The sequence below is a fragment of the Rhinoraja longicauda genome, chromosome 21 (assembly GCF_053455715.1).
Source record: "Rhinoraja longicauda isolate Sanriku21f chromosome 21, sRhiLon1.1, whole genome shotgun sequence".
NCBI classification, from domain to species: Eukaryota; Metazoa; Chordata; class Chondrichthyes; order Rajiformes; family Arhynchobatidae; genus Rhinoraja; species Rhinoraja longicauda.
The window spans coordinates 23,418,380-23,445,616 of NC_135973.1; the positions used below are offsets into that span (position 1 = coordinate 23,418,380).

Below are 27,237 nucleotides of genomic sequence, written 5' to 3' on the forward strand. Positions count from 1 at the left end.
CCTCCCTGCCGTAACTAAACTAAACTAAAAGACACGTAGAGGCCTGAAGTCAGGGCTTGAGCTCCTCCCGGATGGAGCATTGAGAACGAGAGAAACAACAATGAAAGAAGTATGTGATGAGGGAGATGGAAGAAACTGCTAAATGTTTTATTCACAACTCAAAAGACCTCTCCATCAAACATCATTACATTTATACTTCTGCATACTTAAACAAAAATGTATTCCAAACCAGCTTAATAATACAATGCAGATACCGGTTTACACCAAACATAGGCACAAAATGCTGGAGTAACTCAGTGGGTCCAGCTGCGTCTCTGGAGAAAATGGATAGGTGACACTTCAGGTCGGGACCCTTCTTCACACTGAAACCTAACCATGTTCTCCAGAGGTGCTGCCTGACCCGCTGAGTTACTCCAACACTTTGCGTCTATCTTTGGTGCATGGAGCGATGGTTAAAATTCTCCTTTGCAAAGCGCTGGTTAATATACTTGGGTAAATCACTGGAGACACGAGTTAATGCAACGAATCACGAAAGTTGCATGGATTTATCCCATTAACTGTGAAGTAGAGAGTCGGCTCAGCAGTATTTCATTGGTCGGTTTACTCGTAAGGGATTGTGCAGTGACTGATAAGTGTGAGAAACAAGTCTGGCTGTGTCAGTGTGAGACTCTTTCTACCAGGCTGTGAAGCCCAGTCATTCTACGGATGCCCCTTTAAGTCCTGCATGCTGCTCTCACCGTGAACGTCATCATTCAATTGTCTTCAATGTTCTGGCAGCGACTGGAATCCATCAGCAACATCAGGCAGAGTTTTGTTTGAGTTGACTAAGGGACAAACATCTCCCATCCTCTGAATAATTTATACCGGGGCCGAACATTTTAAACACAAGGATTTAATTATTGCTGCTATTGGCACGGGTGTTGCGGAGAGTTGGGAGAGAGCCTGCGATTTGTTTTCCCGAGGTTGTTCTTGGCTGCGGGACAGATATCTCTGTTGAGGCATCCAGGGCAGCGAGGATTCACTGGCAGGCAGATCTGCTGACCAAATCCCACCAGCAGCCAGTTTGTCTCACTCCAGAGTTCCCTGGAAGAGAAATAGGAGGGGACAATCAATGTATGTGCCTCATGGAGGATCATTGGCTGCCTCGCCAACAGTCTGTCTCGTCCTTTTCTTCTGTTGTTTTTTAGTATGTGTTAAATGCATGTTTTAGTGCTCTTTAGCTTTGTTTTATGTTGGGGGGGGATTGGGGTAAACTTTTTTTAATCTCTTACCTCGACGGAGATGCGATTTTGTTCCGTATCATTTCTCCGTCTGCACTGCGGCCTAACATAGAGGAGCTGGTGGCCTCTGGCTGGGGATCGACTTCTGGAGTTCCAACCGCGGGAGCCTGCGGACTTAACATCGTGGAACTCACGGTCCCTGGTTAGGGACCGACTTCGGAAGCTCCAGGCCACAGGAGCTTCGTCCGCCCTGACGCGGGGGCTTCGACCGCTGGCTGCGGGGGCTTTGACCACCCCGATCGCAGGGGCTTCGACCGCCTCGACGCGGGGGCTTCGATCGCCGGCTGCGGGAGCTTCGATCGCCCCAACTGCAGATGGTTCGACTGCCCCGTCCGCAGGAGAATAGGGAGTGAAGATAAGACTTTCTTGCCTTCCATCAGTGAGGAATGTGGGGAATCCGCTGTGGTGGATGTTTATGTTAACTTTTATGAGGTTGTGCGTCTTGTTGCTTTTTATTAGTATGGCTGTATGGTAAATCGAGTTTCACTGTATCTTAATTGGTGCATGTGACAATAAAATACCCGTTAAACCTTTGAATACAGGGTCTGAAGAAGGGTCTGAAGAAGTGTCCAGACCCAAAACGTCACCCATCCTCCCTCTCCAAAGATGCTACCTGACCTGCTGACCTACTCCAGCACTTTGTCTCTATCATCAGGTGGGGATTTAGTTTAGTTTAATTTATTATTGTCACAGTGAAAAGCTTTTTGTTGCGAGTGGAAAGACTAGACATGATTACAATCAAGCCACCCACAGTGTTCAGATAAAGCGAATAGCAAATAGTGCATGATAAATGCCAGTCGTCTGATTTGTAGTTAGTCCCAGGGTCTCCAATGAGGTAAATGGGATGTCAGGACCGTTTCCTAGTTGGTGATAGGATGGTTCAGCTGTTATCGGGAAACTGAACCATTCAATCAAGCCATCCGGTGTTCGATAAAGGGGATAATGTTTAGTGCAAAATAAAGTCTGATTAGAGATAGTCCGAGAGTCTCTAATGAGGAGGATAGTAGCTCAGGGCTGCTCTCATGTTGGCAATAGGATGGTTCAGTTCTGTTGCTTGTGGGCTGATTTTGAGGGCTTGGACACAGTTATTATCACGGCCTGGGTTTTCACGGGGTGCTCCAGTTTCCTCCCACACTCTAAAGACTTATAGGCTTGTAGATTAATTGGCTTTGGTAGAAAGTGTAAATTGTCCCTGGTGTGTAGAATATGCTAGTGTACGCGATGATTGCTGGTCGGTGTGGACGCGGTGGGCCGAAGGGCCTGCTTCCACACTGCATCTCTAAAGTCTAAAGTAAACATAGAAACATAGAAAATAGGTGCAGGAGTAGGCCATTCGGCCCTTCGAGCCTGCACCGCCATTCAATATGATCATGGCTGATCATCCAGCTCAGTAACCTGTACCTGCCTTCTCTCCATACCCCCTGATCCCTTTAACCATAAGGGCCACATCTAACTCCCTCTTAAATATAGCCAATGAACTGGCCTCAACTACCTTCTGTGGCAGAGAATTCCACAGACTCACCACTCTCTGTGTGAAGAATGTTTTCTCATCTCGGTCCTAAAAGACTTCCCCCTTATCCTTAAGCTGTGACCCCTGGTTCTGGACTTCCCCAACATCGGGAACAATCTTCCCGCATCTAGCCTCTCCAACCCCTTAAGAATTTTATATGTTTCAATAAGATCCCCCCTCAGTCTTCTAAATTCCAGCGAGTATAAGCCTAGTCTATCCAGTCTTTCTTCATATGAAAGTCCTGCCATCCCAGGGATCAATCTGGTGAACCTTCTCTGTACTCCCTCTAAGGCTAGAATGTCTTTCCTCAGATTAGGAGACCAAAACTGTACACAATACTCCAGGTGCGGTCTCACCAAGGCCCTGTACAACTGCAGCAGAACCTCCCTGCTCCTATACTCAAATCCTCTTGCTATGAATGCTAAAGTGTCAACCTAGTCTGATACTGAATCATTGGCTACTGTGTATGGATGATATTGTTGCTCACTCCTGTACCTCCTGCTTATAGTGTTGTTCGCCTTATAAGTGGCTGCATTCCGGGCACCATCCGCCCTATTGCCTTTGGACATGGGCTCCCCAAACCCTACTCACCGTGGCATCCATTCTTCCAGTGCCAGTCTGGTTTTCTCAGGAGTTTTGGTCTCCTTTCCGAGCCACTGCAGCCGATTTGTGATCCTATGTACATGGGTGTCAACACCTGTAAAGGAGAAGGGTCTGGGATTAAAGTCAGCCGGAGGATGGGGTGCAAGGGCAGGAGTAAGTATGGGGCCAAAGGTGAACGTCGAACCTAAATTTCCCAGGCGTATTGGCAGGACTCGAGGGACAGAGGTTTTGGCTGCAGAGAGTTTGTTGGCTGTGAGGCAGCTGTGGCGCTCTGCTGCGTTGATGTGGTCAGCTCTTAAACGTGTTCTCAATTTGGGAGCATTTAGGGATGGACTACAAGTGTCAACATCACCCGCGATACATGTCCTGAGGGGAACTTTAAAAAAAAAAACTTCAAGCAAAACAAGTTCACCGTGACAGGCTGCACAACCCAGCCACTTGCACAGCCTTGCAAATGGAATAGAAACCTTCCCAATGATGGACGTGAGTTGGAATCTTTCCATGGAGGACAATAGGTTTGTCATGTTGATAACCATTCATTTCCTGCTGGCAAAGACAATTTGTTCCCAGCCCTTTGATTGTGTGCAGATCCGCAACAGCCATTGTTCGGCTGCAATCACAATGCTCAGCTACAAACCGAGGCACCTCACCCAAAGCACTCCGCTGCAAAGTCCACTGGACTAGCGGGACGATGCGAAAGGTGTGACGGAAATGCACGTTTGCTTGCGTCATTTTTCTTTCTCCCTCCCCTTGTTCGCCTTTGAGGCGTCAGGGTTATGGGGAGAAGGTCAGAGAATTGGGTTGAGAGGGAAAGATAAATCAGCCATGATTGAACGGCGGAATGGGCCGAATGGCCTAATTCTGCTCCAACTTTTGAAGTTGTGAACCTTTTTCTCACCTGTACCGAGGTATAGTGAAAAGCTTTTCAAAATACTATACGCGATTACAATTGAGCTGTCCACAGTGTACAGATACAAGATAAACGGAATAACGTTTAGTGCAAGATAAAGTCCAGTAAAGTGTGATTTAAGATAGTCAGAAGGTGTCAATTAAACATTGTTGATTGGCATTTGATGCATTTAAAGTCTCGCCTACAGTCTGATTAAAGAAAGGAATAATTCATAATGCTAAAAATATATTTACTAAGAACATTCTAGACAATTGACCAGAGGAGGTTTACGAGAATGATCTTGGGAATGATTGGGTTTGACGGCACTGGGCCTGCACTTGCTGAAGTTTAGAAAGATGAGGAGGGGAACACCTCGTTGAAACTTACCAAATAGTGAAAGGCCTGGATAGAGTGGATGTTGAGTGGATGTTTCCACCAGTGGGAAAGTCTAAGACCAGAGGCCGTAGCCTCTGAATAAAAAGAAATACCTTTAGAAAGGAGATGAGGTGGGAATTCTTTAGTCAGAGGGTGGTGAATCTGTGGAATTCATTGCCACAGGCATCTGTTGAGGCCATTGATGGCCATTTTTAATGTGGAGGTCGACAGATTCTTGATTAGTACGGGTGTCAGGGGTTATGGGGAGAAGGCAGGGGGGGTGAGAGGAAAATGTAGATCAGGCATGACTGAATGGCAGAGTAGACTTGGTGGGCTGAATGGCCTAATTCTGCTCCTAGAACTTATGAACAATTAGACTTGAAACCCTGATAGTATCGCCTTTGTACAAATAATACTATGCAGAAACAATCTGATATAATCTCTGAGCCTCAGTATTCCAGTACAGAAGCCAGGTGCCAATAGGAGAGTTAAATTCAAAGGTGCAGTTTGGTAATTTAATTGTATTCTGTAACATTGCCCCCTAGTGTGTAGGATGTGAAACTTGGATAACATGGAACTAATGTGCAGGTGATTGATGGTTGGCATGAACTCGGTGGGCCGAAGGACCTGTTTGCACACTGTATCTCTAAACTAAACTCAAAAAAGTTGTTTATGTCAGTTTAGAGATAAACTATAGAGTGTTCACGATCACCCATTCACACTAGTTCTATGTTATCCCACTTTCTCATCCACTCCGTACACACAACGTGGGGCAATTTACGGAGGACAATTAACCTACAAACCCATACGTCTTTGGGGTGTGGGGGGAAACCGGAGTATTTTTGGTTCAGATTAATTTATTGTCATATGGACTAGAATGCAATGAATATAAAGCACAGAAGAAGGTAATGACATGCCACAATCCACTTGGAACTCTGCTCGGCATTTGTGTCTCCCCCTTTGGTCTATCTATTAATCTTAGGTTAGAATTACAGCATGGCAACAGGCCCTTCAGCCCACCGAGCCCATACCAACCATCGCAGTAGTTTTGTGTTATCCCACTTTCTCCCCGCGCGGTCACAGGGGGAACATGCAAACTCCGCACAGACAGCATCCAAACTCAGGATCAAACCCAGGTCTCTGGCATCGTGAGGCAGTAGCTCCACCAGCTGTGCTACTGTGCCGCCCATAATTTGTAGTTTACATTTATGTTTCTAGTTATACATAATTCATAAATGATCAATAAATATTCATAATTCATAGTTTTTCTATTTTTAATATTGCTTGCATGTGTTAATGGGATGTGACAGGGTAGATATACAGATATCACTTGTTTTCCAGGGAACAAGTGCTGGAGTAACACAATGGGTCAGGCAGCATCTGAGGAGGGAATGCATAGGCGATGTTTCGGGTCAGAATCATTCTTCAGACTGATTGTAGTATGAAGGAGAAAGCTGATAAATAGAGGTGGGGCACGACTAAGCCAGGCGAGTGATAGGTGGATAAAGACGAAGGGGGTTGTGATTAGAAGATGGGTGGAGTAAGTGACAAATGCTAGAGATGAAAAGGAGACAAAAAGCAATGTGAGATAAGGAGAGGAGGAGTGAAAATATAAAGCAGGAGATAGGGATATAGGAGGAAGGGGATGGGGGGAGGTGAGAGGTGCGGGACGGTGGGAGAATTAGGACAGGGGAGGAAACCCAGGAAAGACAAAAGGGAGTAGGTTGCTTATTCCAGATCTGTTTGGTGGAAATTATAGTCGTAGAGTCATGGAGTGTGAAATTGGCCTTTCGGCCCAACTAGCCCACACAAACCAACATGTCCCATCTACACTAGTCCCAGCTGCCTGCGTTTCGTCCATATCCCTCTAAACCTATCCTATGCATGTATCTATCCAAATGTCTTTTAAATATTGTGATAGGACTTGCCTTAACCACCTCCTTGCTTCATATACCTTCCAGCCTTTGTGTAATAACGTTCCCCCTCGCGTTCCTATCAAGTTATTTCTAAATAGAGTGTACAAGGTATAGTTGGGGAAACTAGACGTACAAGAGAGAAGAAGGGACAGGAAGTGGATGAAGGAACTGCAGATGCTGGTTTACACCGAAGATAGACACAAAATGCTGGACTAATTCAGCGGGACAGGCAGCATCTCCGGGGAGAAGGAATAGGCGATGTTTCGGGTCGAGACCCTTCTTCAGACTAGTCAGGCGAAAGGGAAACGAGAGATATCGACAGTGATGTAGAGAGATATAGAACCACGCGACCAAGTGGACCCGTTGGGCCCAAACCTCTCCTGCATTGGTGCAGCACCCACCCCTCCCCTCCCCCCAACACCCCCTCCCCCCAACACACCCTCCCCACCCCTCCCCCCCCAACACCCCCTCCCCTCCCCCCCACACCCCCTCCCCTTCCTCCCCTCCCCCCCACACCCCCTCTCCTTCCTCCCCCCCACACCCCCTCCCCTTCCTCCCCCCATTCCATTCCCCCTCAACCCTCTTATCCTCTCCCCCTTCCGCCTCCGTCCCTAGGAGATAGATTTAAACTTTAAAATGTGAATAACTTTAAATATATAACACCGATTTCAATGAAACCTCTTCCAGTAGCACCAAAGGGACGACGGTGAGTGAGGTGGGCCTGAAAATTGTTGTGCTATCATGTACCGTTTTGACTGTAGTTCAGGAACAAACAAACGAGAGTTTTAGTATATAGATGAATGAAAGTAATGCCACTTGGGTTAAATAAAGATTTGAAGGCTGTTTACTACACACTCGTTATTTTTAAATACTTTTACTAGTCATAACTGGGACAGCGCGAGGTTAGAAAAAATGCGATACAAACACACCCTTCTTTCCCCTTTTTAGACTGAGAACAAGGTTACAATATTAAACTTCTCTTGTCAAGGTCATACTGCAGTTAGCCAGTCTGGGAGATTAAACCGTCACAAACAACTTATGTGATTGATGGTTGTGTTTAGTGATCATTTTTTTGACATAAAATGCAGAGCCAACAGGTTGGAGGGTTGTCATGGAGTCATAGATGTCGTACATCATGGAAACAGGCCCTTCAGCCCAACTCGTCCATGCCAATCAAGATGCCCCATCTAAGCAAGTCCTATTTGCCCACATTTGATCCATCTCCCTTGAAAACTTCCCCATTCATGTACCTGCCTTTTAAATGTTTTTATAGTACCTGCTTCATCTACCTCCCCTGGCAGTTCGCTCCATATGCCCAGGGCCAGATTAAGCTAGTGCGGGGCCCGTAGCATATGTTATACAGGGGCCTTAAATACGGGACAAGGTGACATCCCTGCCCACGCCCCACGTGACCTCACCCACCCAGCGGCACGTGCTCCCGCTCCACAAATGGCGGCCGCCCGGGCCGGGAGGGGGGTTCCAACGTCCGTTCGGCAAACACACTCGGCCCCGCTCCCCGAACACACTCGGCCCCGCTCCCCAAACACGCTCAGCCTGAACACACTCGGCCCAGCTCCCCGAACACACTCGGCCCCGCTCCCCGAACACACTCGGCCCCGAACACACTCGGCCCCAAACACACTGGGCCCCGCTCCCCGAACACACTGGGCCCCGCTCCCCGAACACACTCGGCCCCAAACACACTCGGCCCCGCTCCCCGAACACATTGGGCCCCGCTCCCCGAACACACTGGGCCCCAAACACACTCGGCCCCGCTCCCCGAACACACTGGGCCCCGCTCCCCGAACACACTCGGCCCCAAACACACTCGGCCCCAAACACACTCGGCCCCAAACACACTCGGCCCCGCTCCCCGAACACACTGGGCCCCAAACACACTGGGCCCCAAACACACTCGGCCCCGCTCCCCGAACACACTCGGCCCCCCTCCCCGAACACACTCGGCCCCAAACACACTCGGCCCCAAACACACTCGGCCCCAAACACACTCGGCCCCGCTCCCCGAACACACTGGGCCCCAAACACACTGGGCCCCGAACACACTGGGCCCTGCTCCCCGAACACACTCGGCCCCGCTCCCCGAACACACTCGGCCCCAAACACACTCGGCCCCAAACACACTGGGCCCCAAACACACTGGGCCCCAAACACACTGGGCCCCAAACACACTGGGCCCCGCTCCCCGAACACACTGAGCCCTGCTCCCCGAACACACTCGGCCCCAAACACACTCGGCCCCAAACACACTCGGCCCCGCTCCCCGAACACACTGGGCCCTGCTCCCTGAACACACTGGGCCCTGCTCCCCGAACACACTGGGCCCTGCTCCCCGAACACACTCGGCCCCAAACACACTCGGCCCCAAACACACTCGGCCCCAAACACACTCGGCCCCAAACACACTCGGCCCCGCTCCCCGAACACACTGGGCCCTGCTCCCCGAACACACTCGGCCCCAAACACACTCGGCCCCAAACACACTCGGCCCCAAACACACTCGGCCCCGCTCCCCGAACACACTGGGCCCCAAACACACTGGGCCCCAAACACACTCGGCCCCGCTCCCCGAACACACTGGGCCCTGCTCCCCGAACACACTCGGCCCCAAACACACTCGGCCCCAAACACACTCGGCCCCGCTCCCCGAACACACTCGGCCTCGCTCCCCAAACACGCTCAGCCTGAACACACTCGGCTCCGCTCCCCGAACACACTCGGCCCCGCTCGTTGGGGAATGGCGCGCGCAACACAGTGTCCCTCAGTGGGATGCCGATTTCAAGCATTTAGTGCGGGGCCCTCGGAAGCACGGGGCCCGTAGCAAATGCTACTTTTGCTACTATGTTAATCCGGCCCTGCATATGCCCACCACTCTCTTGAGTGAAAACGTTATCCCTCGAGTATCTATTATATCTTTTCCCTCTCACCTTAAACCTATGTCCTCTGGTTATTGATTCCCCAACCCAGGATGTCAATTCCCCTCATGATTTTATACACCTACTAGACCCGTTGAGCACAAACCTCTCCTGCATTGGTGCAGCACCCTCTCTTCCCCCCCCTCCCCTCCTCTTCCCCCCCTCCCTTCCTCTTCCCCCTCCCCTCCTCTTCCCTCCCTCCCCTCCTCTTCCCTCCCCTCCTCTTCCCTCCCCTCCTCTTCCCTCCCCTCCTCTTCCCTCCCCTCCCTCCAACCCCCCTTCCCCTCCCCCCACACCATCCTCCTCAACCCCCCTTATCCTCCCTCCTCCCCCCCCTCCCCCCATCTTCCCTCCACCCCCTCCCTCCCTAGGAGATAGATTTAAACTTTAAAATGTGAATAATTTTAAAAATATAACACCGACTTCAATGAAACTTCCATTAGCACCAAAGGGACGACGGTGAGTAAGGTGGGCCTAAAATTGTCATGCTATCGTGTACCGTTTTGGCTGTAGTTCAGGAACAAACAAACGAGAGTTTTAGTATATAGATAAGATCACCCCTTGGCCTCCTGCGCTCCGAGGAATAAAGTCCTAGTCTGACATACTTCTCCCTGTAGCTCTGTCCCACAAGTCCTGGCAACATCCTCTAAAATTGTAAACCAAGGCATGCGTTATCAGTGCTTGTTTTTGTGACGTTATGCACTGGTATAGCATATCGGCACTTCTAAAAAGTTAAACATCCCTGTTTTATTTTCCAGCCGTGTGACACACATGTATATTAATTGTGCATATTAGCTTCCAGAAAAGCATTGTGCATTATACAGTATCACTCACACCATTGCTAATCTCTGGGAGTGGAGCATTCTCTCAGTGCTGCTTTTGAAGTGAAACACAAAATGGCGGAGTAACTCAGTAGATCAAGGCGGCAACTGTGGAGGGAATGCCTATCCATTCCTTCCACAGATGTTGGCTGATCTGCTTAGTTACTCTAGCACTCTGTGTTTAGTTTAGAGACACAGCGTGGAAACAGGCCCTTCGGCCCACTGAGTCCACACTGACCAGCGTGCACTAGTTCTATCCGACACACTAGGGACAATTTACAGAAACCAAGCAATCTACAATCCCGCACATCTTTGGAATGTGGGAGGAAACTGGAGCACCCAGAGGAAACCCACGCGGTCACAGGGAGAATGTGCAAACTCCATGCAGACAGCACTGGTAGTCAGGATTGAACCCGGGTCTCTGGAGCAGTGACGTAGCTCTATTGCTGCACCACCGTGCTGCCCTGAAATTCTGGGTACACACAAAATGCTGGTGTAACTCAGCGGGTCAGGCAGCACCTCTGGAGAAAAGGAATAGGTGGCGTTTCGGGTCAACACCCTTCTTCCCTTCTATCGTCAGTGTAAACCAGCATCCACAGTTCCTTCCTACGTCCCTTATCTGGATTGTCTTTTGCAAAATTACCAATCTCCTAATTATCAACGGTTGCATTTAGTCAAAACACAATAGGCAACTCGGGTGGAGATGATTAAGTAATTGCCCAACAATCAAACGTGTGGAAGTTACTCTCATTACAGTCTGAAGAAGGGTCTCGACCCGAAACGTCACCCATTCCTTCTATCCCGAGATGCTGCCTGACCTGCTGAGTTACTCCAGCATTTTGTGAATAAATACCTCATTACTTTTATGCTCGTTAATTGACATGCGGTTGTTCTCTTGTGAAATTGCTGCACTTTTATAAGGAGACATTGCCACAGTGTGTATTTCTTTCACTGAGATTACTTAGTTAGTTTACTTTCACTAGTCCCAGTGTACCAATAAATGGCAGCACTTATCAGTAAAGAGCCATGTGAAATAGCTCTTGATGATGTGAAATAGTTAAACCCAGGTCCGCTGACTGGATAACACGCAACAAAAAAGCTTTTCCCGTACGTCGGTGACAAGAATAAACGAAACTCTAAATCCCCAAACTCCAATTTTTGACAATTCTAAATATTTAATTCCAAATTTTTGAACCATTTAATGCCAAATAATTCTAAATATTTTGAAGGGTCCCTGGTTTATGCCTTCGGCGTCTGTGTGAAATTACCAAAGATTCACCTCACTTAGTGTAGCTGAAAGATACAGCATGGAAATAGGCCATTCGGCCCATTGGGTCTATGCTAACCATTGATCACCCATCCACTCCCCGCACTTTAGGGGCAATTTATGGAGGGCCAATTAACCTACAGACTTGCATGACTTGGGGATGTGGGAGGAAACTGGGTCCTGGTCAGCATTGGTTGAGTTGGGCCAAAGGGGCTGTTTCCGTGCAGTATGGCTCAATAGTTTAGATTAGAGATGCAGCGTGGAAACAGGCTCTTTGGCCCACGGTGGCCGTGACTGCTAACGATCACCCGTGCTCTATCTGACACACTAGGGGCAATTTACAGAAGCTGACTGACCTACAAACCGGCCGGTCTTTTGGATGCGGGAAGACACTGGAGCACCCGGAGGAAACCCATGCTGTCACAGAGAGAATGTGCAAACTCCACACAGACAGCACCCGAGGTACGGATTGAACCTGGGTCGCGGGCTCCACTGCTCCACCAGCGGCTCCACCAGCTGCGGCTCTGTGCCACCCTTCCGACTAGTTTCCTGAGAAAAGCCGGTGCAAAATTTGTACGGAGTACGTGATCGTTTTGAATCATGGTGATGTTTTACAGACTGTTTATTGTGATAGAATTAATCAGCTTCCAGGCAGATTTGAGAAAACGTTCAAAGCTTTTGATTTCAGGCAGCAGAGGAACTTCCTGAAGTCTACACCCCTTTGTGCCTTCAAATAGACATTGTAGGCTGTTTGTTTACTAATGTGTTTCTGCGTTTCGCTGGGTTAGCAAAAGTTCGCTGGATCATTCCCCTTGTCTCCGCAGTCAGTCTGCACTGCAGCACCACCCAATGGTGTGGTTTACACGCACAGCACATTAGATATCAGTGACATTTGATCTCATCAAAAGATGCAGCAGTCTGAAGGGGCTCGACACAATAGATGCAGAATTTATATCTCGCATCACCTGGGGCTTTGGAATCTGGAGTAACAGTCTAAAAAATAAATGGGTCAGTCGCTCAGGGAAGAAATGAGATTAAGTTACGTCATCCAGATGACGGTGATCCTTTGGAATTCTTCACTAAAGTGGGATGGGAGGTCATAGTCGTTGTAGATTAGTGTAATGGTGTCACTCATGTTATGCATCATGCTTTTGTAGTTACGCCCTTTTAGCTTTTGAGTGACCACTGCTTGCGAGATTCGGGTTAGTGTAAGTGGAACGTGCAGGTGTGAGGTCGTGCTTGCTATGTAGTTAATAAAGTCTTTGGATCGTTATCCAGCTGTAAGGCTTCTGTTATTATACGGTCAGCACAACATGGTGTCAGAAGTGGGATACGAACCCACGCCTCCACTTGGAGACCAGTCATACAGTGTGGAAACAAGCCCTTGGCTCAACATGCCCACACCGACCAACATGCCCCATCTATACTAGTCCCACCTGCCTATGTTTGGCCCATATCCCTCTAAACCTGTCCTATCCATGTACCTGTCTAAATGTTTCTTAAACGTTGCAACAGTATATGCCTCAACTACCTCCTCTAGTAGCTCATTCCATGCACACACCCCACTTTGTGTGAAAAAGTTACTCAGATTCCTTTTAAATTCAACCTCTCCTCCCCCCCCCCCACATTCATTCCCCAAATATATAAAAGACATTTGGATATGTACATGGATAGGAGAGGTTGAGAGGCGAGCAATGGGGACTAATGAGGCAGGGGCATCTTGGTCAGCATGGACAAGTTGGGCTGAAAGTCCTGCTTCCATGCTGTATAACTCTGTCTCTAGGATTAGGGCGTCACAGTGGTAGAGCTGCTGCCTTACAATGCCAGAGACCTGGCTCGAATCCTGACTACAGGTGCTGTCGGTGTGGAGTTTGTACGTTCTCCCTGTGACCTCATGGGTTTTCTCCGGGCGCTACGGTTTCCCCCCCACACTCCAAAGATGTAGAGGCTTGTATGGCGATTGGTTTCGGTAAAATTGCAAATTATCCCTAGTGTGTAGGATGGTGTTAGTGTACAAGGAGATTGTTGTTCGGCATGAACTCGGTGGGCCGAAGGGCCTCTGTATCTCTAAAGTCTAAAGACTTTACTACACCTGAGGGGAGATACAGAGGTGTATAAGATCATGAGGGGAATAGATAGGGTAAATGCACAAAGTATTTTACCCAGAGTAGGGTAATCAAGAACCAGAAGACATGGGTTTAAGGTGAGAGGAGAAAGATTTAATGAGGGGCAAATTTTTCACACAGTGGTTGGTGGGTACATGGAACGAGCTGCCAGAGGAGGTACTTGAGGCAGGTACTATAGAAACATAGCTCTATCTAACTCTTTTAAATTCATCCAGTGAATTGGCCTCCACGGCCTTCTGTGGCAGAAAATTCCACAAATTCACAACTCTCTGGGTGAAAAGGTTTCTTCTCACCTCAGTTTTAAATGGCCTCCCCTTTATTCTTAGACTGTGGCCCCTGGTGCTGGACTCCCTCAACATTGGGCCCATTTTGCCTGCATCTAACTTGTCCAGTATTTTTATAATTTTATGTTTCTCTAAGAACCCCTCTCATCCTTCTAAATTCCAGTGAATACATGCCCAGTCTTTCCAATCCTTCCTCATATGACAATCCCGCCATCCCGGGGATTAACCTCGTGAACCTACGCTGCAATGCCTCAATAGCAAGGATGGTCTCACCAGGGCCCTATACAACTGCAGGAGGACCTCTTTACTCCTGTACTCAAATTCTCTTGTTAGGAAGGCCAACATGCCATTAGCTTTCTTCACTGCCTGCTGTACCTGCATGTTCACTTTTAGTGACTGGTGTACAAGGACACCCAGGTCACGTTGCACTTCCCTTTTACCTAATCTGACACCATTGAGATAATAATCTGCCTCCTTGTTTCTGCTGCCAAAGTGGATAACCTCACATTTATCTACATTATACTGCATCTGCCATGCATCTGCCCACTCACTCAACCTGTCCAAGTCACTCTGCAACCTCTTAACATCCTCTTCGCAGTTCACACTGCCACCCAGCTTTGTGTCATCTGCAAATCATTAATATATATTGTAAATAGTTGCGGCCCCAGCACCGAGCCTTGCAGCACTCCATTCGCCACTGCCTGCCATTCTGAAAAAGACCCATTTATTTCTACTCTTTGCTTCCTGTCCGCCAACCAATTCTCTATCCATGTCAATACCCTACCCCCGATACCATGTGCTCTAATTTTGCCCACTAATCTCCTGTGTGGGACCTTATCAAAGGCTTTCTGAAAGTCCAGATACACGACATCCACTGGCTCGCCTTCATCCATTTTACTTGTCACATCCTCAAAAAATTCCAGAAGATTAGTCAAGCATGATTTCCTTTTCATAAATCCATGCTGACCTGGACCAATCCTTTTACTGCTATCCAAATGCGCCGTTATTATTTCTTTAATAATTGACTCCAGCATCTTCCCCACCACCGATGTCAGGCTAACTGGTCTATAATTCCCCGTTTTCTCTCTCGCTCCTTTCTTGAAAAGTGGGATAACATTAGCTACTCTGCAATCCACAGGAACCGATCCTGAATCTATAGAACATTGGAAAATGATCACCAATGAATGCGTCCACGATTTCTAGAGCCACCTCCTTGAGTACCCTGAGATGCAGACCATCAGGCCCTGGGGATTTATCAGCCATGATATAATACTATAATAGCATTTAAAAGGCATTGGACAGGCACATAAATAAGAAAGATTTGGAGGGATATGGACCAAATGCAGGCAGATAGGACTAACTTAGAAGAGGCATCTTGGCCGGCATGGACAGGTTGGGCCGAAGGGCCTGTTTTGATGCTCTATGACTATGACATCAATTGGTAGACTTACAGATTTAAGGGATTTGAGGTTAATGCAGGAAAGTGGCATTGAGGTAAAATATTAGCCATGTTATTGAATGTGAGAAATGGCAGATGTTTTTGTGCGGTCTACTCCTGCCTCTGTCTCTTGAGATCTTACGATCCAAAAGACTTCCCAGCAATTCCTGCAGCTCTGTTCCTCTTAGCCTGTCCTTTGGGAATACTATTGTTGTGCCAATGCATTAGATTTCCTTTAGACTTTAGCGATACAGCGCGGAAACAGGTCCTTCGGCCTAACGGGTACACGTCGACCAGTGATCCCCATACACTAACACTATTCTGCACACTAAGGACAATTTACAAATTTACCAAGTCAATTAACCTACAAACCTGTACGTCTTTGGAGTGTGGGAGGAAACTGGAGCACCTGGAGAAAACCATGCAGGTCACAGGGAGAACCAACAAACTCTGTAGACAGTAATGTGGATCGAACCCAGATCTACCCATGCAAACTCCGTACAGACTGCACCCATAGTCAGAAGTGAATCCAGGTCTCTGGTGCTGTAAGGCAACGACTCTACCGCTGCGCCACAGTGCTACCCCATTTTATTTTTAAAACTGATGAATGTCAATTAATTTAGACCCTCCAATTTAGAGTGAAACGACCTTTTTGCCTTTCTGATGGCCTTATTGAGGTCGTACCTCGACTTCCTATATGAATCTGCATCGCCAGACCTGAATGGCCGAGGCCTGATCCTTATATTGCACATCTCCTGGTTCATACAAAGCATGCAGTTAGCAGCCCGAGCCCTTATGCATTGCTGCTGTTGGCCAAGGTACTTACAGATGCCAGACACATGGTCCCAGGCTAACTTCATGACGAGATGTGCCATCTTTGGTCCCACTCCTGGCAGGTGAAGCAATTCACTGACGGTGTTGGGAATGTCGCCGCCATATCGTTCCTTCAGGATCGCCGTGGTCTGCTTGATATATCTCACTTTGCTCTGCGCAGGTAAATCACACCAGGGAATTAGATAAGAGAGATGGGTGGTACAGTGGTGAAGCTGGTAGAGCTGCTGCCTCACAGCACCGGATTCCCGCGTTCCGTCTTGACCTCGGGCACAGTCTGTGTGGAGCTAGTACGTTCTCCCTGGGACGACGTGGGTTTCCTCTGGGTGCTTCGGTTTCCTCTCACATCGCAAAGATGTGTGGGTTTGTAGGTCAATAGGCCTCTGTAAATTGCCCCTAATGTGTAAGTAGATAAGAAAGTGGGATAATGTCGATGAAGATAGAACTAGTGTGAACGAGTAATTAATGGTGGGCATGAACTCGAGTGGGCTGAAGGGCCTGTTTCCACACTGTATCGCTGGATCGCGTCCACACCGACCATTGATCTGTTTCCTTGCTTTAGACTTTAGAGATACAGCGTGGAATCAGGACCTTCGGCCCACTGAGTCCGGGCCGCCCAGCGATCACCCCGTACACCAGCACTATCCTACCCACCAGGGACAATTTACAATTTTTATCTAAGCCAATTAGCCTACAAACCTGTACGTCTTTGGAGGGTGGGGGGAAACTGGAGCACCCGGAGAAAGCCCACGCGGTGACAGGGAGACAATACAAGCTACATACAGATGGCACCACAGTCAGAATCGAACCTGGGTCTCGGGTGCTGTGAGGCAGCCAGTCTACGGCTGCACCACTGTGCAGTGCTGTATTCTAAATTAAAACATGATTGATCCATTCAGTTGCAATATGCACAAAAGAGGTATCAGAGGGGTGGGTGGAGGGAAAATGTTGATTCCCAGGCAGATGACTTTCCAACATACCAGGGTTTCTTAAATGCTGGTACATCCACTGCCCAGAGCAGCAGTCAGGTACAGCAATTTAATTTGTACATCTAACTAGCAAATCCCACATCTCGCATTCATAGCCAGCAGATGTCACCTGTCTAAGAGTCAAAATAGTTTTATTGTCATAGGTCCCAAACAGGGCAATGAAATATTTACTTGAAGCAGCACAACAGAATATGTAAGCATAGTACTCTATATAGATATAGATATCTATATATATTCTGAATTTCTTTTCATTTATTATTATATTTGCAGATAGATAGATAGATAGATAGATAGATAGATAGATAGATAGATAGATAGATAGATAGATAGATAGATAGATTCTGAATTTCTTTTCATTTATTATTATATTTGCAGAGTACTATGCTTACATATTCTGTTGTGCTGCTTCAAGTAAATATTTCATTGCCCTGTTTGGGCAATGTATATATTCTAAATTTCTTTTCATTTATTGTTATATCAGGTGTATTAAATGCATTTCGACGTACGATATTTTTGGTTTCTGATGGGTTTCTCAGAACGTAACCCCATCGTAAGTCGAGAAGCACCTGTACGTACGTGTTCATCTTGCGTCACAACGGTAAGATAGCCGCCGGATCCGCGCGTGCGCAGTTGGGGGAGGGTGAGGGGGGTGTAGGGGAGGAGGGGGGGATAAGGGGGGGGTTGAGGGGGGATGGAGTGGGGGAGGGGAGGAGGGGGGGATAAGGGGGGTTGGAGGGGAGGAGGGGGGGATACGGGGGGGGTTGAAGGCGGATGGAGTGCGAGTGGGGGAGTGGAGGGTGCTACACCAATGCAGGAGGTTTAGACCCAACGGGTCCACAGCAGCTAGTATATATATATATATATATATATAGATACCCACAAACATGTGTTTGTGTACATACATGCATATATACAGACACACATAAAACAACCAAACAAACAATATTAGTGAAAAAAGACAAAAGCAATACCCCCAAGTCTATGTAGTTCAGAGCTTATTTGGAGGTTGTAATGTTCAATAGCCTGATGGCAGTGGGGAAGAAGCTGCTCCTGAACCTGGACATTACAGTTTTCAGGCTCCTATATCTTCTTCCCGATGGCAGGAGTGAAATGAGAACGTGGCCAGGGTGGTGTGGATGCTGGCTGCCTTTTTGAGGCAGCGATTCCTGTAGATCCCTTTGATGATGGGGAGATCGGAACCTGTGATGTACTGAGCATGTATCTTCCATGTATCCCAGGCCACGAGATGTTATTTGATAGTTCACGTTCTCCAGAAATGCTGCCTGACCCACTGAGTTACTCAAGCACTTTGTGTCTTTTTTTGTGAAGCAGCATCTGTAGTTCCTTGTTTTCACATCTTCTTGATAATCTCTTTGTTGTTGTGTCTGGCGACATTTTAAAAGACAAAATAATGTGGAGGTCTTATGCAATTCTGCTGTTCAACTGTGTTTTAATGATGTAATGTAAAGACCACACTTAGTACCTGGAACACCTCCGCCTCTGAGGCAATTTATTGACCAAGTTCTTTTGCCTTGCTTGGAACATTGCCAAGGAATCCATTGATGAATGGATGAAAATGCATTGATGAATGGCTGAAAATACCCGACAATGATTAAAAACCAAAAAGAGACACGAAGTGCTGGAGTAACACAGCGGGTCAGGCAGCATCCCTGGCGAACATGGAAAGGCGATATTTTGGGTCAGGACCCTTCTTCAGACTGATTGTAATTTGGAAGGGGAGGGGGTGAGAAAGCTGGAAGAGAGGTGGGGTGGGACAGACCCTGGCAAGTGATAGGTGGATACAGGTGAGGAGAGTTAGATAGATAGATGGGTGGATGAAGGCCATAGAGGGGAAGACAAATGGCTAGGAGATAAGGAGGGAAGAGGCACAACATGTGAAGTCAGAGGAAGGATATAGATGGAAGGCGTTGGGAGACGAGGAAAGGGTTATTGCTGTAATAAAAAGGTACTGCAGATGCTTGTTTATACAAAAGACAGACACAAAATGCTCAGCGGGTCAGGCAGCATCTTTGGAGAAAATGAATAGGTGACGTTTCAGGCTGGAATCTTTCTTCAGACTAAATTCAGACCCAAAACATCACCTATCCATTTTCTCCGGAGATGTTGCCTGACCCGCTGAGTTACCTTCTTCAGAACGGTTATTGTTGGTTAGACACTTAAAATTAGAGAATTCAACGTTCATACTAATGGGGTTGTGAGTTATCCAAACAGAAAATAAGGTGCTGTTCCTCCAGCTTGTGTATGGACTCACTCCGGCAATGGTGGAGGCCCAGGACAGAAAGGTCATTATGGGCAAGGGAGTTAAAATGGGCAGCAAAGTTTAAGGAGATGTGCAGGATAAGCTTTTCTTTCACAGATAGTGACGGGTGCCTGGAACCCCTGCTGCCAGGGGTTGTGGCTGCGGCAAATAAAATAGTGGCATTTAAGAGGCATTTAGAGGGGCACATGGCTTTGCAGGGAATGGAGTGTAATGGTACGGAACAGGTGCAGGCAGAGGGATTAGTTGAGTTGAGTTAGGATTAATGTCATGTGTATCGAGGTACAGTAAAAAGCTTTTATTGCGCGCTAACTGGTCAGCGGAAAGACAATACATGAACTTGGGATCACGTACAGCATGGATATTGTGAGCTGAAGGGCCTGTTCCCGTACTGTTCGATATTCTATGTTTATGAAGGGAAGTAGTGAGGGATATTGGGAGGGAATTCCAGAGCTGACGGTCTTGGCAGCGAAACTGCAGCTGCCATGATGAAGCCATGAAAATTGCGTCACTGTACTGAGGAAGACTCATTTTATGATACTGTAATTAAGCTGCTGTAACTGGTGAACTCACCCTCCAGAATCCCACTGGATGGATAAGTTGCCCCAGTATCTTATCGTCCATCTTGAGAATATTTTCTACAGTCAAGCCATGTTCCCTCAGTTGTTTCATCGCGGCAAAGGTCACTTGATCTTTGGTCTGACTGGACAACATGAGCGACAGAAGGACCTGATATCTCATAACCTGCGGAATTCCAAAAAAGACAGATTAGAGGGCGCAGCAGCCGAGTTGCTGCCTTACAGCACCAGAGACCCGGGTTCCATCCTGATTCCGGGTACTGTCTGCAGGTAGTCTGTACGTTCTCCCTATGACCTGCATGGGTTTTCTCCGGGTGCTCCGGTTTCCTCCCACATTCCAAAGACGGACAGGTTTGTAGGCTAATTGGCGTGGTAAAATTATAAATAGTCCCTAGTGTGTGTAGGATAGTGTGTTAGTGTGTGGGAATCGCTGATCGGTGCAGATTCAGTGGACCGAAGGGCTTGTTTCCGCGCTGAATCTCTAATCTAAACTAAAAAAAGAATAGTCAATGTCAACTTAATATGAAGCAGTTTTCCATTTTTACCTTCAACTTTTACCTGTGTAGGAGGAACTGCAGATGCTGGTTTAAACCGTAGATAGACATAAAAAGCTGGTGTAACCCAGTGGGACAGATGGCATCCCTGGAGAGAAGGAATGGCGTGATGTTTCGGGTTGAGACCCTTCAGACGGAAGAAGGGTCTCGACCCGAAACCTGCCTCTCCCGTTGTTACTCCAGCTTTTTGTGTCTATCTTCAACTTTTACCTTATATCATAGAATTGATCTTTGATAAACATCTGGTCAATGAGCCACAAGGGATATTCCTCCCATCCCCAATCTCCTGAAGGCAATGATTCAGTTTAGTTTAGTTTAGTTTAGAGATACAGCGTGGAAACAAGCTCTTTGGCTCACCAAGTCCACCAATAGCCGACTAATGATCACCCGTACATTAGTTCTATCCCACACACTAGGGACAATTTGCAGAAGCCAATTAATCTACAAACCCGCATGTCGTTGGAATGTTGGTGGAACCCGGAGAGAACCCACGGTCACAAGGAGAATGTGCAGACTCCAGACAGACAGCACCCGTAGTCAGGATCAAACCCAGGACTCTGGCACTGTCAGGCAGCAACTCTACCGCCAAACCACTCTCAGACAAGCTAACATCTTCCCAATGGGTCCCACTATCTCTCGAGCCTACAGCCAAGATTTGGGAAAAACATCAAAAATACCATGAGGAGGTTGTGGCTCAGAGGAACTCAGCATGTTAGGTAGCAACTGTGGAGGGAATGGACAGGTCCTGACCCAGACATTATTTGTCCTTTCCCTCCAGAGATGCTGACTGACGTGTTACATTCCTGCAGCACTTTGTGTTTTGTACGGTTGGAAATAGGATCTCTTGGTTGATCCATTGAACCAATGCTCTCCAAGGTGCATTCTGCGATCCATTTCTTTAGAGCAGAAGTACAACTGGGTGGCACAGTGGTAGAGTTGCCCTACAGCCCAGAGACCCGGGTTCGATCCTGACTACGGGTGCTGTCTGTACGGAGTTTGTACGTTCTCCCTGTGACTGCGTGGGTTTTCTCTGGGTGCTTCGGTTTCCTCCCACACTCCAAAAGATGTACAGGTTTGGAGGTTAATTGGTTTCGGTGAAATTGTAAGTTGTCCACAGTGTGTAGGATAGTGCTAGTGTACGGGGTGATCGCTGGTCGGCATAGTCTCTGCCGATGGCCTTTCACCTGCACTTCTAAAGTCGAAAGAGGTCTTTCTGGCGATACAAGGGTCCTGACCTGAAATGCCACCTATCCAAGTCCTCCAGAGAAGCTATCTGATCCGCTGAGTTACTCCAGCAATTTCTGGTCTACGAGCTCTTTCTGTCGTTCTGGACTAATACCTGAAATTGGCTCATTAAAAGAAGGAAATTGCCTCATGATGAAAGAACAGGCAGGCTTGTATTGCTGAAGTTTGGTGGAGTGAGGAAAGACGATTGAAGCAGGTAAGATTCCAAAGAAAGGACACATCTACACTTCACACTGCCTCGGCAAGGCCACCAACATAATCAAGGAAGAGTCTCACTCCGGCCACTCCCTCTTCTCTCCTCTCCCATCAGGCAAGAGGTACAGAACTGTGAAAAAGCATACTTCCAGATTCAGACACAGTTTCCTCCCAGCGGATATCAGACATCTGAACCATGCTATCAACAACTAAGTTGTCCTGAACTACCATCTAAGAGACCTTCAGACTATCTTTAATCGAACTTCACTGGTCTTTATCTTGCACTAAATGTTATTCCTTTTATCCTGTATGTGTACCTTGTGGACGGCTTGATTGTAATCATAAATGGTCTTTCCTGACTGGATAGCACGCATCAAAAAAGCTTTTCACTGCATATCATATCATCATATATACACAGCCGGAAACAGGCCTTTGAGGCAATAATAAACTAAACAGAGTGCTGAAGTAACTCAGCAGGTCAGGCAGCATTTCTACATAACATGGATAGGTGACGTTTCAGGTTGGGACCCTTCTTCCTGAAGAAGAGTCCCAACCTTAAATGTCAACCAACCATGTTCTCCAGAGATGCTGCATGACCCGCCGAGTTACTCCAGCACTCGGCGGATCCAGCTCGAAGGGCCGAATGGCCTACTCCTGCACCTATTTTCTATGTTTCTATGTTTGTGTCCTTTTGCATAAACCAGCATTTGCAGTTCCTTGTCTCTGCAGGATCCCAGATAATTTTGACAAGCTGGACGAGGAGAGGACATCGAAACAATGCTGGAAGCTGGAGAAGGGTGGGTGCAATTACAATGTTTCAAAGATACTTGGACAGTTTCATAGATAGAAAAGATTTAGAGGGATATGGTCCAAATGCAGTCAAATGAGACAAGCTCAGATTGAGATGCTGCCTGACCCGCTGAGTTATCATATCATATCATATATATATACAGCCGGAAACAGGCCTTTTCGGCCCACCAAGTCCGTGCCGCCCAGCGATCCCCGTACATTAACACTTATCCTACACCCACTAGGGACAATTTTTACATTTACCCAGCCAATTAACCTACATACTACATACTTACTCCAGCATTTTGTGATATCTTGCTCAGATTGACATCTTGGTGGGAATGGATGTGTTGAGCTGATTTCCATGCTGTATGACTCTCGGGTTTCATGATATTTTTTCTATTGAGACAAGTTAAAACTGTGGGTCACAGTATATAAATAAGGGGTCACCCATTTAAGACAGAAATGAAGCAACTGTTATTCTTCTCATGCAGTTGTGAGTCTTTGGAACTCTTTTCCTCAAGGGCTGTGGAAGGAGGATGTGTTTTGTATTTTTAAGGCAGACATAGATACTTGATAATAAGGGAGTGAATGGTTACTGGAGGTAATGGGTATTTCAGAACCCATGATCAGCATGAATGACAAATAGCCTACTCCGTCTCCTAATTTATATTTATCTTTGTGTGAAACTTGCTGCGCTTACAGCACCAGAGACCTGGGTTCAATCCTGACTACGGGTGCTGTCTATATGGAGTTTATACATTCTCCCTGTAACCGCATGGGTTTTCTCCGGGTGCTCTGCTCCGGTTTCCTCCCACACTCCAAAGACATAGGTTAATTGGCTTCGGAAAAATTGTAAATGATTGGATAGTGGTAGTGTATGGGGTGATCGCTGGTCGGAGTGGACTCGGTAGATCTCCAAAGTCCAAAGACGCTCTAAAGTCCTGACCTGCTGAGTTACTCCAGCACTTTGTATCTTTTTTCAAACCAGCATCTGCAGTTCCTGATGTCCATAAAGCTGCAATTCAGCCTTTTAACTTATACTCAATGCACCAACCAATGAAGGTGAACATCATCTTCACCACTCTACTTGTGTTGTCATTTTCAGTGAGTTATGGACTTGGATTTTTATGATCAATACTTTACCTCGGGGGCAGCAGTTCTATCAAAGCATTGTTCTGCTCCCATGTGATCCACGGGCGCATTCCTGTCCTTCCTCATCTCCCTGATATTATTCAACTGTTCTCTCCAGCGTTCCGGTTCCCATTCGGCCTTCGCCTCTGCAGCCTGCGCCTCTTGGCCAACTTGTTGGGAATTGCTCACGCTCTTCGTCTTGTGCTTGCGCGCACGTTTGAGGACAGACCGCGTAGCCTGGCTCTCTACGGCGGTCCCGTCCGTCTCATAGTCCCGGGAATTGTCTGGTCCCGGTTGAGCCAACCTGTTGAGGTTCTTTCCCAACCTGAAGCCGCGGCCCCTACCTCTGCCGGGCCAGCAGGCCCCTCGGCCCATGCTCCGAGTCAATACTCCCGGTGCAAAGTAAGGGGACACCGCCATGGTGGCCTTCCCTTTGGAGGCAGAAGCTCGGGGTCGCGGCCCCTTTAATTCACGCGCTGGTGAAATGTATCGACTCGACCCGTGGAATGTTGCAACGTTCGGAAATGTTGCAACGTTCCATTCAGTGTCGGAGATTCTCCCCGGCGCTGACTGGCTCGCAGTGTCTCCTGCCCAGCAAGGAGCAGGAGAGGGGCAACACAGAGTTGAAGCAGCTATCACGACCGAATGGTCTCTTCCCGTCCAAGATGTTTGGCTGTGAACGGAATCTGATATCCTCCAGTCTCAGGCGGCGCAAAGACTCCTTGCTCCCCCTGCTGCGTTATCCCTGTACACACAGCCCATCCACACTGTATCCATTAGAATATATTCACTAGTATAAGAAAATAACTGCAGATGCTGGTACAAATCGAAGGTATTTGTTCACAAAGTGCTGGAGTAACTCAGCAGGTCTGAAGAAGGGTCTCGACCCGAAACGTCACCCATTCCTTCTCTCCCGAGATGCTGCCCGACCTGCTGAGTTACTCCAGCACTTTGTGAATTTGTGAATAAATACCTTCAGAATATATTCACTGTTACTATAATAATAATTCGGGGGATGTTTAATGAAATGCCTGCAGTTTAGTTTAGTTTACAGATAGAGCATGGAAACAAGACAGAGGAGATAGTTGTGGCAGTTTTTAGAGCAACATCAAAAAACATTTGGACGGGTACATGGATAAGAAAGGTTTGAGGGATATGGGCTAAACGTACGCAGGTGGGACTAGCGTAGATTGGTCGGCTTGGGCAAGTTTAGCTGAAGGGCTTGTTTCGGTGTTGTCTGAATCCATAAGAGTGTTCGAGAATAATAAGGTAGGTAGATTGATTGATTCATTGAAAGATACAGCATGGAAACAGGCCTTCTGGCCTACCGATTCCACAAGGAACAGCGATCACCAGTTCACACTAGTTCTATGTTATACCACTTTTAAATCCCACCATAAAGTTATACTCTCTAGTCTTTGACATTTCGGTCCTCAATGTGTAGAGTTTTAGAGTAAACAATCCAAGTTTGACCAACCTCTGCAGGTAGCTAATTCCCCCTAATCAGGGCAGCATTCCGCTAAACTTTATCTGCGCCCTCTCAAAAGCCTCGACATCCTTCCTATAATGCAGCAACCAGAACTGCATTCAAATGCGGTCTAACCAGAGCTCTTATAGAGCAGCATCATGACCTTCTCACTCTTATATTCATTGCCCTGACTAGTGAATACAAGCATACCATATGCCTTCTTTACCACCTGCCTATTTGTGTTGCCCACTTTCAGGGAGTTATGGACCTAGACTCCACGATCCCTCGCACATTAATGCAGTGAAGGGTCTTGCCATTAATTGTACATTTTTCTCTTACATTTGACCTCCCAAAGTGCAGCACTTCACACTTGCTCGGATTAAACTCCATCTACCATTTCTTTACCCATTTCTGTAGTTGATCTGTATCCCACTATATCACTTTGACAGCTTTCCTCTCTGTCTGCAATTCCAGCAAACTTGGTGCTGTCTGCAAACATATTAATTAACCATCTATGATTACATCCAAGTCATTTATATACATCCCAAACAACAAAAATCCCAGCACAGATTCCTACAGAACTGAGTTCCTGCTGAGTTACTCCAGCATTTTGTGAATAAATCGATTTGTACCAGCATCTGCAGTTATTTTCTTATTCCTACAGAACTCCACTGGTCACAGACCTCCAGTAGAATAATGCCTTTCCATCACAACCCTCTGTCTTCTATCAGTAGGCCAGTTCTGAATCCATTCAACCAATTCCTGGATTGGAAGATTAAGATGCATTAGTAGAGGAGTAATGCATCACAGCATGGTTTGGGGACAGCTCCATCCAAGACCATAAGAAGTTGCAGAGAGTTGTGGATGCAGCCCAGACCATCACACAAACCACTTCCTTTCCATTGACTCGATCTACACTTCACGCTGCCTCCACCAGCATAATCAAGGACGAGTCTCACCCCGGTCACTTCCTCTTCTCCCCTCTCCCTTCAGGCAAGAGGTACAGGTGCGAAAACAAAAACGCAGATTCAAGGACAGTTTCTTCCCAGCTGTCATCAGGCAACAGAATCATCCTATCGCCAACTAGAGAGCGGACCTGATTTGCTTTCATTAGACACCCCCGTAATATCTTTAATCGGACTTTGTTGAACTTTATCTTGCACTATATGTTATTCCCATTATCCTGTATCTGTAAACAATGGACAGTCTTTCCGCTGACTGGATAGCAGACAACAAAATAGCTTTTCACTGTACCTTGGTACACGTGACAATAAACGAAACTAAATGTTAGAAAGGATGACTTTGTGTAATTAAATCAAGTCAAGGTGAGTTTAATGTCATATGCCCAAATATGGTGAGGAATAGGTACAAAAAAATCTTGCGTGCAGCTGCAGCACAGGCAAATGGACTCCGACAACGCACAAAAACAAATTATAGGTAAATTCAACCTAAATTACATGTAAATTCTACAAGACAATGTAAATAAATGGTGTGCGAAAAATAAAAAAAACAAAAAATCTCATGTCATCTGGAAGATACAGAAGATAAACATGTCATTTGGTTGGCACATTTGTACAGCTGGTAGAACTGCTACTTCACAGCACCAGAGACCCAGGTTCAACCCTGACCTCAGACGCTATGTGTGCGGAGATTGTATGTTCTCGCTGTGACCGTGTGGGGTTCCTCTGTGTTCTCCAGTTTCCTCCTGCATCTCACAAATGTGCAGGATTGTAG

General features: G+C 47.1%; 1 protein-coding gene across 2 annotated transcripts; it reads right to left on the reverse strand.

Annotated features, from left to right (window-relative positions):
- On the reverse strand, positions 1 to 24,727 carry nthl1 (nth-like DNA glycosylase 1). 2 transcript variants are annotated; one of them, XM_078418545.1, is made up of 5 exons: positions 24,048 to 24,727; positions 20,114 to 20,284; positions 16,269 to 16,428; positions 3,382 to 3,487; positions 1 to 1,083 (listed from the first exon to the last, which is right to left on the reverse strand). In XM_078418545.1, exons 1-5 carry the CDS (start codon positions 24,453 to 24,455, stop codon positions 906 to 908), a joined length of 1,023 nt encoding a protein of 340 aa, XP_078274671.1. In that variant the 5' UTR covers positions 24,456 to 24,727; the 3' UTR covers positions 1 to 905. The 2 variants fall into 2 exon arrangements, with proteins under 2 accessions (XP_078274671.1, XP_078274672.1); XM_078418546.1 differs by lacking the exon at positions 20,114 to 20,284.
- Between the last annotated feature and the right edge of the window lie 2,510 nt (positions 24,728 to 27,237).

Excerpts from the sequence above, each read along its gene's own strand:
- nthl1 (XM_078418545.1), bottom strand. The coding sequence starts at position 24,455 with ATGGCGGTGTCCCCTTACTTTGCACCGGGAGTATTGACTCGGAGCATG. Across the intron at positions 3,488-16,268 it reads GGACCATGTGTCTGGCATCT|GTGTTGACACCCATGTACAT; the intron begins GTAAGTACCTTG and ends TCTCCTTTACAG. Across the intron at positions 1,084-3,381 it reads CTGGAAGAATGGATGCCACG|GGAACTCTGGAGTGAGACAA; the intron begins GTGAGTAGGGTT and ends TTTCTCTTCCAG.